The following is a 13,890-nucleotide window of genomic DNA, read 5'->3' as shown; positions in this document are numbered from 1 at the left end:
GCAGTACTCTGGAATATTTAATATCTCTCTCTTTAGAATACACCTTTCTTTCCAGATACTTCATTCCTCTTCCTCCTTACTTGTATTTGTTACTCTTTTTAAAAAAGTTTTGTGTCTTTGGACTCAGGGCTTGTTTAATTTATTTATAAGTTTCATTTATCCCAATTTACCCATTTGGTTTCAGTTTCAACTAAATTCTGGTATCTGTGGCATAGCATATGGAGGTATCTTGTGACATTTCAGCTCATTCATTATTTCTCATCTGACCAAATTGTGGAATACTTACCTTTTCACTTGTTCCTCTGTCTGCAGATGTACACCTTTATTCCATTCATCACATAGATTTTTTCAGTTTGTTTTCAAAATATTCTCATATCTCTGCTTTCAATACTTCCTTTTTCTGCAGCAACTGTATTAGCCTACATCTTTAGTTTCCAACTTAGTATACGATTTTATATTTCTATATTTCTGAAAACCTTTGGAATTCCCTAGTATCTTCAATGGCATCTGTGCACAATACTGAGATTATGTAGGGAACTTCTGATTCATGTTGCTATTCTTTGAAATCTAGCTGTATTTTTTTCTAACTCCTCTCATTCCTTAGCAATTTAAACAGACTTTAAAATACAGTGCTACATAACATTGCTATTCTTCATATCACTAAGGAGTATTTTCATATGCATATTGCTATCAGTATTATCTCCTTCTATTTCAGCAGTGGTGTACAAATATATATTTTGTAAAAGGAGTTTAGTATAGTGAGGATGTGAGTGGATTCACCCAGGTGATTGCAATAGAAAGTATCCATCAGAATATGGGAAGTATCCTTTACAGAAAATCCTGTTTTCACTGTATGATGAACAAACTGTTTTTACTCCAGTCTATGTAGTTTTTCTTTCATGATTTGTAACTGACCAACCATTCTGATGTTTTTCATTTGTCTATCACTGCACCAAGTAGGAAGCTTCACCTGGATGAAAATATTCCTGAAAATAGGTTTCGTTGGATTTTAATCATTCTCAGAACTATCATGTGACAATACCAATGCTAACATAGACAAAGCAAAAAAGTTTATGAAAAGGCAAAATCAGTATGGAAAAATTGTCAGCCTCAGACCTGATAAATAAATTATTGCAACAGTGCACACAAGGGAATTGAGTGTGTCCTTTATTTTTTGAAGACTGGGGACAAATAAAAAGTAAGTCATAAGGAACATGACTGGTCCCTGAACTCTCTAAATTATTTGCTATTTTCTCTGAAACCTGTATCAGTGAAGACCAAGATGCTTGAGGATTTAGGCTCAGCAAAGAGCCTAAATATAAGCTGCTGAGTAGTGTGCAGCTAAAAAGCTACACTTGCAGTTATTATAAGTTTGTTTGGCTTTAAATTTTCCCATGTGGTTTATACCCACTGATTGGGTCTGTGTCGCTTAGGGGTTGGATGGCCAGGATCTGTCTCTCAAAAGATATTTGAGCCATGCTATTGTACCTCAGTGTCTCATAAGGGTAGGACTGCATGGATTCTTGCTGACTGTTATTGGTTGTCCTTTGAACAAGATGAATTTATGGTTTGACAATATATGTTTTATGCTTCTTCTGATTACTAACTGTGTAATTTCTACTTGTATAAAAAAGTAAATGTATTATGCACTGAAGGTAGCAATTGCATAGGTAAGAAATCCAGATTTATGAAATGCCAGAATTAAGTTTGCACCCTAAAGTCCTCATTTTTTCTCTTTTTATCAATGTCCTAATTACCTGAACTATGAGAAATTACGAGAATCCTTTTTTGTCTAGAACACCATCCTAAAGATTTGCATGTATCTTCTTACAGGTGTAGACATATTTTCTCAATGATGTTTATATTTTTGTACACAACCTGGTTTGTGAAATGTTCCCATATTGCTACAATTAGTGTATATTATGTTAAATAACTAATGTGTGATATAAGCACAGCTGGACTCATTAACAGTTCAATAATGGGTTTAATGGCAAGTTTGTTTGAATGAATATTGATCAAACATTGATATGTTTGTATAAAATAAACATCTTACATAATTTATTTTTAGCATTTTATTATATAAGTAATTAGCCTGCTGGTCTATAAAATAAAACCTAGTATTTGAGCAAAGAATAAATTGAAGCCAAAAAGTTTATAAGGATTGACCACAAAATTCTCTAAATCCACATTGTGGAAACATGATAAGGAGTAGTCAAAATTACAAAAAGCCTAAGTATTCAGAACTCCAAAATTAGATCAGTGTTCATAACCTCTGTAAAGGCAACACTATATCTTTGAGCATCATGTATATACAGACTTTAAACTGTATATAAATAATATATAAATAATACAAGCATTTGGGAGAATTGAAAGAAATATTTTCATCTTTACAGAAAGATAAGGAAGACCAGTGGCTAGAGAAAAAAGTGCAGGGTAGTAGAGACCACATCATCTTAGAGCATCTTCAGTGGACCATGGGATATGAAGTACAAATTACAGCTGCCAACAGACTGGGTTATTCTGAACCAACATTGTATGAATTCAGCATGCCACCAAAGCCCAACATTATTACAGGTAAGTTAATTTCATCGTGTTTGCTCTCTATGAATTATTTCCAACTCATAGTACACTGTGTATAGTTAGCAAAACATAACTGAAGTCTTGGACTGGAAAAATGTGAGACCCCAGATTTTATTATCAGCAAAAAATTGATTCAGAACCCTTAAATGATACCCTGTGTCCTACTTTTTCTTAGTAATAAAATAATTTTAAGTATAGAAGAAACATTGTTTCTTCAACTCTGTTGACGGCAATCAACAAGAAATACCACATTTAAGATACACTCGGTTTTCAAGTTGCCTTGTACTGCCTATTGTCTGGTTAAGCCAGTTATTTTCTAGAATTCTTGATTTCAGTCCCATCTCTACATGTGCTTTGAGCTATACATATAATGAAGGCATTTATTTTAGTGTCTGATGAGGTTAAGACTTCAAATACTCTTTTTAAATAATGTCTGAATGATTCACCCTAACATAGCAACCAGTCTTCTATGAGGCTGATTTACAACATCTGAAATTTATAGAAACTTTGTTCATATTTTTGGGTCTGTAAATAATAATATTTTTGAGTCTGTATTTCTATTTAAGAAAAACTGCATTTTAGTTCAGAGTGAGTGTATGAGTTTTAATGCTTTCTAATATAAGGCTTTATTTTGATGCAACAATGAAAAATTATTTCATTAATGATAAACCTAAAATAAGGTATTTTCTGAAGTATTATGGGTAATACTAATTTTTATAAAGAAAATACTATGAGGAAAAGATTTCAAGCTTCTAGTTAAACATATGAGCTGCATCTTTAATAACTGTTTCCAAATTAGATCAGTATCATCATTACCCTTGAAAGATCAGGCTCTAAATCCTCTAACATAGTATTTTATAACTTCCATTTTAAAAATTGTTATTGTTTTAGAATCAACAAAAACTTGCCAAATAAATGGCAAATATATAGAAATGTAAGCCATATTAATACCTGTATTTCAGTCTGAACACCTGACTAGCATTGATACAGTGCCAATGGGCTGGAACGAGTCATGGACTAGTGTGCTTTCATAAAATTTTGAAATAACTGGCTATTTTTTTCTTGTCTATTTTAAGTTTCCTTCAAATATATATTCAGGAAAATTATCTCAAGATCTCTGCAAAATTTTTGAATATTCTATAGAAGTGTTTTTTAATATTGTATGTATCCTTACCTTTTATGTATTGAAAAGAAAATACATTTGTAATTCATCCATAGACTCAGATTCAGTTCTAGTACAAATATTTGGTTTATGCACTTGAATTGAAGTAAAGCTGATTTGCATCTTGATTGAAATTCAGGGTCTCAATAGGTTCTGTGTACTTGTTTTTAAACAGGCAGAGCCTTGTGATTGCCATCATTCAGAAATAAAATTTCCCATGATTGAAAAAGAAAAGTGAAAAAGAAATGTAGGGAAACTCATTGTCCCAAGGAAACAAAAATATCTGTCAAGTAGAAAGTATAAACTTACTTAGGGAAGAGATAAGGCATTTTTCAATTTTGCATATGTGAAACAAAAGTATTACTTCTTTTGCAATGTATTCTAACTTTAACCTTTTATAATTATGTAAACTATTCTGGACTATTGCCATAGCTGCTGTAGCAGAGAAAATTAATTCTCCTCAGTAAATGACATACGTGGTCTCTAGACATTCAAGTAAAAAGTAGTTTAGTTAATTTAATTTCAGAATAAAGATACAACACTTCTCTCTAAAAAGTTTTATAGGTTCTTAGAGGTGTTTTCCTTTCAGTGCTCTCCCATAACCTCTACGTAGTTATAAGTCTGTTGCACTATTTAACTTCAAGTCTTCTTTATAAGAATCATTACTGCAATTATGATTGTGGAACTAATTAGTTTCCTTGACAACTGCTTTTTCAAAGCCTGAAAGAGAGTGTGAAATTCCCATCATAAGAACATTCTGTAGGCAATTTTTAAAAGTATGTCAAAAGACATTTAGAATCAGTGCAACATAAGCCTTCATATTCATGAGTCAGCATGATTATCTTGTTTTGAAATGACATAATATTATACCTACCATACAATATTATATACATATATACATAATGCTGCAAAAATATGAATGTCATCCATTAAAACATAATACAGTTTATGTATAAAACGCTTAAGAGAAGCAGAAATATTCTTTCTGATGTCAGTTAACTCTGATGATGCACTATTTGTTTGAGGCTTTGGTATAAACAGCTAGGTTTATGTCCTGTGTAAATTTTACACAGTACATAGGCAACAAGAATAAATCTGGGTAGATTTTTGAAAGAAATCTGCATCATTAGCTACAGTAATTGAGGTTCCTTTCATATTAATAATGTAATTATTAGAAAAGCCCCTAAGACTCCTGAAGGTGTACATCTGTATTTGCCCAAATTTGTGGCACTTCACCTGAACTGAGTGTTTATGTCTTGTTCTAAATTTAAAGAGAAATAAATCTGTAGACCCTATGGATGCAATCTCATGAATATTACTTATCCCAAGCATAGTTTGTTGGTTAACTACATATAGAATAATACACTGGTGAAGTGTATGCAAGCTAATGCAATAAATCAGGGAGGCTGAAGCATGACTAAAGGGAGATGGAAGCAAGGACATGTTGGCTGTCCTTCAGTGGGGACAACAGGGAAATAGGAGTATTCACAGGAACTAAAACATTGCTTCTAAATTCTGCAGAAGAAGCTTGCTTGTGCTTTCAAAAGCCATTGAATATCAGGCAGAAGTACTAATCCCTAGGGACAGGAGCTGAAGCCAAAACTCTACTTATGTGAATATACAGCTCCTGTGGGCACTGAATCCACAGCTTCTGTTTCCCAGGGAAGTGTGCAAGTACCAGCTCCTGGCTGCGAGTCAAACCCCATGATAGCACAAGATGATCTTCCAGTAATAGTCTTAGCTCTGGGAAGGAGCTTGAGGCTGCTAATTGATCACTGGCATCAGGGAGGTGCCTAAATGAGACAGACATTCCTTTAAATTTTCATATGGATGGCCTCAGCAGCCTCCAAAAGTAGATCTACTTGATTCATAATGTGTATTCCTAGGCCTGTAACACAGTGTCCATTCACTGAGCCACTCACATTTGTAATTAGTTCCTCACAATTTGTAATCCTTTTAATGAATTTGTCCTGGTTTTCTAAAGGTTTTATCAATAGAAACTTGCACTGACTTTGAGAAATGCCCAGCAAACCTTCTTAAATAATTTTTACTTAAATGACTGAATGTATAAATTTATTAATGTATATAAATATATATATATATATATATATATATATATGAATATAATATTATACACAGACACAACACACACACCATTTTCCTTCGTACTTTTTTAAGGGTTTTTTTGTGGTCACAATTCTATATCTGTAGTTCACATTTCACTTAGGCATATGAACATGAACTCATGCTAGGAGAAAGAATAACACAGTCTTAAATGTAGAATTTTATGTGTTCCAGAATTTCACTAGGGATGTCAGTTAGCAATCCTTGCAGGCAGGTGCCACCCTAACCTCGGTGTGTTTGCCTCTGAGTATTTATCACACTTTTAGTGCTGATTTGTAATGTTTTATAACATTTTCTTCTGGGTTAAGCTTCTAGTCCTGTGGGATTGTCAAAGGAACTGTGTGCTTTAGCTCTTTATCCATGTTAGGAGAGCATGGACTAACCTCTGCAGCCATAAAAGCCCCTGGGAACAGCTCAAGTCCATCAGCTCCCAGATTTCAGCCCATTTGTAGGGGCAAGAAGACAGAGATCCTGTCTTTGTACCCCACAGCTAGTGCAAAAGTCTCCAAATCTGTTGTCATCCTGAACCATTGCAGTTGCAACCTAAAAACACGTGTACAGGTTTATACTAAATCTCAAAAGAAGATGGAAAAAAGGTGCTAAAAAAAGATCCTTTCTGCAAGTGTTAAATATATTTTCAGGAATTACCAGCAGATTTATGAAAGTGCCATTTTCCAAAGGCTCTTACCCAGTCAGTGCTGTTACTTTGAAAGGCCAGTAGATATATTAAAAAAGGTTGCAAGTTGTGTTTTACCACAGTTTTTTTTTTTTCTTCTTCACTAAAAGTTAATAACTCTGTGCAATAGTGGGAAAATGAAAAAAATATTTGGGGATAACAAGACCCTCTTAGATCCATTTTTCTTACTTTGTGATATTGGTTGTTTGAAGGTTTTTTGTTTGTTTGTTTTTTTCCAATACTGCATGAACTTTGATAGTAATTTTTTATTTCCATTCCTGAAAATGTTTTAATCCCTTGAACATCTCATCTATTTTTTTTCCATGCCTGTGTATCACTACACTTTAAATCACATAGTGTGAGGCAAGAGAGGGACAGTAATACATAGTATTTTTTCTCATCACCACCAATGTCAAACATGATTTTTATCATTAGTTTTTACAATAATACAATGGAATCTGCAGTGGTCTTGATGTGAATGAAAAATAAAAGCAGCTCTTATCATTGCTTTAAGTATGTGTGTATATATTTGGGGTTGCATTTATGTATATACATTTTATGGTGTATTACTAGAGCTTTTGAGCTATTTGGACAGTGTTTTGTTAGACTAGAAGCTTCTGGTTTTGCATCCAGAAAATCAAAATTACTAATTATAGCAAAACAGAAACAAGTTTCCCTGATTCTCACAGTTTTCTTTCAGGGCAAGTATTTTCCTTGAGTTTTGCTCTCAGTCAAGCAATTAGGTGACCTTTTGAGGGTAGAAAGCAGTGCTGTATGATCCCATCTGTGTAGCTGGGGAAGGTTTTTGTTCCTGTCACCTCTTGCAATCAAAGAGCATATTCCTGTTTCATATTTCTCTCACACCCCTTCAACCCATGGGCTGTGTGGGTGCCCTGGCACAGCCTCTCTAGTTCTCTAGCTCATTGTCCCCCTTCTCTGAAGGCTTACCCCACCCCTGACCATGCATCCACTAAGAGAAGCCAAAAAAGCCACCTTCCTCCCTCATGTTCTGTTCTCCACCACAAAAGTGTGTAACATTCATTGACTGACCATTCCTATGGGCAAACTTCCAGACTGAACAGCCCTTGTGGCCTTTGAAACACTTTTCCTAGATTTTAGTTCATTTCTTATCTGTTTGAAATCAGATTTTATGTGATTACAACCAAGCCTCAAGTTCAGTATCCTGTGAGAGGAGGCTTGCATGACCAAGGCCTCTGCTGTCATTTCCATTAACCTTTTTTGCCTCCAGAGCATATTGCTGCCTCTTGTTAAACTTGGTGTTAAAAAAAAAGACCCCCAGGACCTTTTCTGCAAAGCTGCTTTCCAGCTGGGTGGCCCTTAGCTGTGAACTGGTCACCAGGATTGTTTTTTTTCCTGGAGCAGAGGTTTGCACTTCCTCTTGTTGAACTTCCCAATGCTCCTGTCAGCCCATTTCCCTGGGCTGCTGAGGTCCCTCTGGGTGGCAAAACCACTGTCTGGTTCCTCAGCCACTCCTCTGAGTTGTGTGTCACCAGAAAAGTTGCTGAGGATACTCAGTGCCCCATCCCAAAAATCATTAATGACGTCAAACAGAATTGAAACCCTTATTGACCACTGATTTGGCTTTTAGTACCTATTCTCAATTCGAGGAAATGTTATGTTTCATCATTAAAAGTTAAATTAGGGAAACTGTGGGGACCTTTAGTATTCTCTTGTATTCTCTTTCCATAGAAAAATCTATAAAGGCTGCCAGTAGGTACTTGAGCTAGGATCTAATGTCATCACTTGTGGCTTACAAATTGCCCATTTAAATCTCCATAAAAAGACTGTAGAATCTTTCAGGATTGGCCTGATTTTAAGCCTATGGTTTGTGAATACACTGCCTTTCTGTGCATATGTGTGTGTGTGTGCGTGCATGTGTGTGTACATGCGCAAACATCCATCAGTTTGTGGCTTCTGATAACTTTTGAATATAGCTGACAATTTCACTAAATTTGTCAGAGATTGGAGACTTCAAAATTAAAACATTAGTCCAATTTCCTTATAAAGTCTTATTTGAAAATAGAAGTAAAATTCTCTGTGGTGCAATTATATTAAACCCTCACACACTTCTAACAATTGCAGTGATTTGTAAAAAACTATGTGAAATTTTATGACCCTTGATCCTTACACCAACCTGGACAGCCACCATAAATTTAAACCACAAAAGAAAAAACACAGAAGTTTGAAAGATTTTCACAGGTAAAATTTCCACAGATCTGAAATTTTAAGTCAAGAATTAGTGTCTCTTTTGTATGATTTTGTGCATTACAGGATTTCTCAGGCTGTCTCTACAGATCTGACTAGTTAGGGTTTGAGCTAAATCTAAAATGAGGAACAAAATGCAGGAGTCAGAAAGGAAAACCTGTGGGATGTCAGCCTCATTGGAGCTCTGATCATATTCTCAAAGCAAGGAAGAGCTGCCACGTTATCCTTGTGAAGTTACCTGACTCATTTTCTCATAGGCTGAAGGATATTTTAATTCCAAAATAATAATTTGAAAATGAGGACTTTTGTCTGACTTTTGTTCAGATCATAATCCTGAGCTGAAAGTGTAAATTCTTCAGGCAATATTGCTGTGATGGAAGAATAATTTTTTTTATTTTCTGAAAAGAATAGAGAGATGAAATGTATCTTTGAGATCTCCTGCTTTGAGAAAAGTCAGTAGGACTCACACCAATCAGATTAATATCTAAAACTTCAGAAAGATAACAGCCTCCATTAAACCTATTTGGTTTTGTTTTGAAAACCAGTATTAGAATTTGCTGAATAAGCCATTTCTTTTCAAATCCTGGAAATTTTCATTGTTGAAAGTGATAAGGCATGTTCTTGCTCTAGGCTAAAACCAGCTGTTTGCTCCACTCCTGCAAAGACTAAAGTTATTACATGAAAAGGGATAGAAATCCCTCACTAAAATTGATAGAACTTACTTGATGTGAATCAGAGAGAGAGAGAGAGAGAGAGAGACATAAAATGCTTGCACCATCAAAGATTTTAACAGGAAAAAAATATATTTTTTAATGAAATCTTATTCTTATGGTACAGCTCTCACTGACATTAACTACCACTGAATAGCAGTGAAGCAGCAATCAAAGAGCTATTCTGTATTCTCAGAATTTCTGCTTCAGAAAGAATTTAATTTTTTTTCTTTTATCATATGAATTTTAGTTTGCTTATCTTTTAAAATGCCATGAGGAAAAAAGAAAATCACTATAAATGTTGAATGTTGAAGTGCAAGGCCACACTTTATATGTATGGTAATCTAATCCTTATTATTTGTTGCAGGTAATTGCTAGCATTATGATGCGTTCTAATTAAAATATCCATGAGTGCCAATTAAAAGATGAAATGCTTAGGTATATTCTCTAAAAATATTTAAAAGCTGAATTATTGAAGTAAATGTGGAAGTTTAATGTGCTCAAGGTTTGTGTCTTGTTTTTGTTTTTTTTTTCTATGAGTATAGAAACTTTTTTCTATGAGTATATGGACCAAACTATTTAAGTCTTAAGATAAAGAATTGGTTGTGAATTTTGAATGGCTTGAACACAATATGTATAATTGGAAACATCACAGTAGAGATATGGGTGAGGATAGAAAAATGTCCATAATTGTTCTTAATTTATTTATATTGCTGCCTTTTCTACTTGATAGTGACCTACATATGATAGTTATTATGTATATATTTGTGCAATAACAGGGGAATTTGTGTGATAAGAAGATAATGTGTTGATTAAATATTATTCATAAAGAATATATTTAGCTTTATGGTTTGCTTCCATTACAATTTCTTAAATCAGTTTTAAAGTAAAGATTTAACCAAGGTAATTGCTTATGCTGCATAAGGTTTTATACATTTTCATTTATTTTTAAGTACTTTTCAAAATATTAGTTTAACACTGGTATTAATCAGTAGCAGTATAATAATTGTGTCACTGTAGCTGGAGAATAAGAATCTAGTCAATGTACTATATATTGCATAAATTTGACTGTATTATTTGACAAAATCTTAAACTTCAATATAAATATTTGTTGAGAAAATATATTCAAACTCTGTAATTGTAACCAGACATACTGTGAGGATGTGAATGTCTAAGAAGCTACTTTGTTCCCACTCTAGTGTCAAAGTCAATATCGAATTACCAAGCTGCATGTGCTAATTGCATGGGTCATTCATATTTTAATTGGATCTGTGTCCATATTATTGAAGCCAGTTTTCATGGTGACCCATTGTGAACTCCTACAATAATTCAGGAAGAAGATGAATTCATTAGCAAGGAGAAACAGATAAACAAGTTTGTCTCCTCTTGTGTATGACTGGAACCTTCTTTTTGTGCAATTATTGACACAGTTCTAGTTTCTCCTTTCAGCCTATGGGCTGGTGTTTCTCCTTGCTTTCAATACTCCTTACTTTATATAGTCAGTAATCACTATTTCTAATAGTTACAGGACAGTTACATGGCAGTTTTGTGAGTTCCAAGTACTTCTGACATAAAAGTCAAAATTGTATTTAGGTTGTGCTTGGCTGAATGGTCTCAAGGGGAAGCAAGAAACATGCTTCAGGTTAGGCACTTAAATAAATGATTTTAAAATTAGACCAGAACAGTTTGCTACTTTGGCTGCTGAGGAGGACCACGTTGCCTCTATGGAGGTACATCTTTTCCACAGTTTTAGTGCTAGATTATATAGATCTGGCCAGAGTACTTCAATGGTTGCCATTCCATCTGTGCTTTAATCATAATTTAATGTTACTGTTAGAGTAATGTCTTTCAAGTGACTGTCTTTGGCACAATGTAAATATTCTTTCTCTTTTTTCTTTACCACTGTCAATATTTTTTTTCCTTTTCATACTTTCCTTTTCATGTTGTTTCAACTTTTCCACTTTTTTTTCCTAAAATTTACTTCTTTTTCATACTCTTGATTTTGTATAACTATTCTTATCCACACAGACAGATGCTGTGAAGCTACTAGACGTGAAAATGGAGGCCAGTCCCTGCAGCTGAATGCTGCTGTTTTCTCTCTCATTGTAGTCTTAAGTTTCTGGTGCATGCTCTTATACTGTTGATGATAAGGCAAGCAATATGTATTCTTCCTATCTCTCCTAATTTGTTATTTGCAGGAAAATAAACACGGACCTTAAAAAATTTGTACTTTTCTATAGCTTTTCCAAAGTTTCCATTCCTAGTCAAGATCCTAAATAGTGTAATTACTTCAGTCTGTGTGTGCAAAATTCTTCACTGGGCTTTTTGGAAGCCTGGTGAGTTTTGTGACAAATTCAACAGATGATGTTTGACACTTCAGTCAGATGGACCATGGAGAATCTGACTTACTGAATTTGGTCAACATGATTTGATTCTATTTTCTCAACTAGGTTTTGATTATAAGAAATTCATGCAGAGACCTTACCACTGTCAGTCGCATGGCTTTCCAGGTACATCACCAGTTCATCTTTCAGGAGAGAATTTTCATTTTGCATTAATCCTCTGCAAAGCATTTTCCTTTCATTGGTTCCTGACACAAGGTACTTAAAACTTTTTGCTTAATAAAAACGGTTCAAATCCAGGCTGGATGGAGCTCTGAGAAACCTGGTCTAGTGGAAGGTGTCCCTGTCCACAGCAGAGGGTTGGATGATCTTTAAGGTCCCTCCAAACCCAGGCCATTCTATGCCTCTGTGAATACAGACATGTTTTGTACTTCCTAATGGATTTTAACAGGCAAGTCTTCTCTAACCAATTATTTATTAATTGTTTTAGTTGGTAGTGTTTCATTTCAAGTACTTTTCTGTGCCTCTCCACCGACATGCCTCAGCACACAGGTCCCTGCCCACCAAAGTCACTTCTTGTGATTGCAGAGGTGCCACATTTCATTTCATCTCTATGACTTGGAAGCTCCAGGGGTTCAATTTTGACCTGTAGTAAAAATGGAAAAAACTTTTTTTTCCTGTTTTATGGGTTAAAATCATAGATTATGAGCTCTGCAGCAGTGTGTGCAGAACCTCAGGAAAAAGATTTCATTTAATAAGAGTCCATATGTATATTTTATTTCATATATTTGATTCTAAAATTCATATGGTTGTCTAGGTTTATGGTTCATTTCTCTGTTGCATACAGAATAACCTGAGAAAGCAATGCACTTTATAACTAAGGCAGAATTAAATATTTATTTTAAAACAGTTCCCTTCAAATTGTTAGTAAATATAGCAAACATGATAAATTAACTGTATATGTTGAGTTTTTCCTCCTTATAGTCTATACCTTTTGGGATATAAAAAAATTATCTTACAAATTGGAAAATAATTAGTCAAAATTAAGTATCTATATAACTTCACTCAGTTAAGGGATTTTCTTATTTCTAAGAAATATTGCTAATGATGATTTTTGCCAATTTTGAAATATTTTTGAAGTCTTTCCTTTAGGAAATCAAACTAAAACCTCTTTTCATCTAAACCAGCTAACAATCATTTTAGAAAATTGGACTATGTCACATGTAAGATGTCTTCAGCGTGTAAGTCTACAGATAATTTATTGACAGAAATACTTTTTAAAATAATTCACATATTTAGTGTAATGAAGTAGCTGGAATTGAAAAGATTGCTATCTAAAAAACATTAGTTTCACTGTGATCTGCAGATAAGTTCTCACTGTAAACTTGAGACACTATTCCATCCATGGCCCTTGCCACTATGTTCTGTCACTTTGACTTAATATCATGACATTACTTTGAAATTCATTACATTGATGAGTGCCTGACATAGTATGATAAAGACATGTTCTCTTCTAATGTTGTAGGAGTTGAAACTTTGGGTTCCTGTTAAGGGTCAGTCAGGTGAAAGCCCATTTTTCCATGCACAAACAATGTGAATATATATATTGACTTTGTAATTTAGTTGTATAGGTGTCCTTCCAATATATACTATTTATTTTTTAAATTATTAAGTGCTTATTGAGCCAAGAGACATAACTAATGGAGGCTAGATAATATTATTAATGAAACCTTTCTTTTTAACTATGTTATAGTGGATTTGGAATTACTAGCTACATATAAGTTACCAAAAACTTTCAGATTTGAGAAATCATTCAATTGATGCCTCTGTAAGACAGGCACCACACACACATGAGGGAACAGAATTTTCTCTTGTGGACACATAGTTGCTGTTCTGAGCAGTAAAGAAAATCAAATTGCAGATCCAATCAAAACTAATGAGCACATACCACTGGATTAAAGTCTTGAGTAACATATTGTTGCATAAACTGAAAAATAAAATAGGATCTTATAAGGTTGCACAGACAGTCTGATCCCAATATTTACTTATTTTGTAGAATTTTCATAATTT

The 13,890-nt window shown here is 34.1% G+C and overlaps 1 protein-coding gene across 1 annotated transcript in view; it reads left to right on the top strand.

Annotated features, from left to right (window-relative positions):
- NCAM2 (neural cell adhesion molecule 2) overlaps positions 1-13,890 on the top strand; it is a 268,781-nt gene that overhangs the window by 228,259 nt on the left and 26,632 nt on the right. Inside the window, exon 15 of the mRNA XM_077790949.1 lies at positions 2,394-2,574. Within this exon, the coding sequence (XP_077647075.1) occupies positions 2,394-2,574 (181 nt within the window). The remainder of the gene's footprint in view (positions 1-2,393; positions 2,575-13,890) is intronic.

This window comes from Lonchura striata, chromosome 2 (assembly GCF_046129695.1).
Source record: "Lonchura striata isolate bLonStr1 chromosome 2, bLonStr1.mat, whole genome shotgun sequence".
Classification (NCBI taxonomy): domain Eukaryota; kingdom Metazoa; phylum Chordata; class Aves; order Passeriformes; family Estrildidae; genus Lonchura; species Lonchura striata.
Note: the sequence above shows the minus strand (reverse complement) of the source record. Positions and strands in the feature narration are given on the sequence as shown.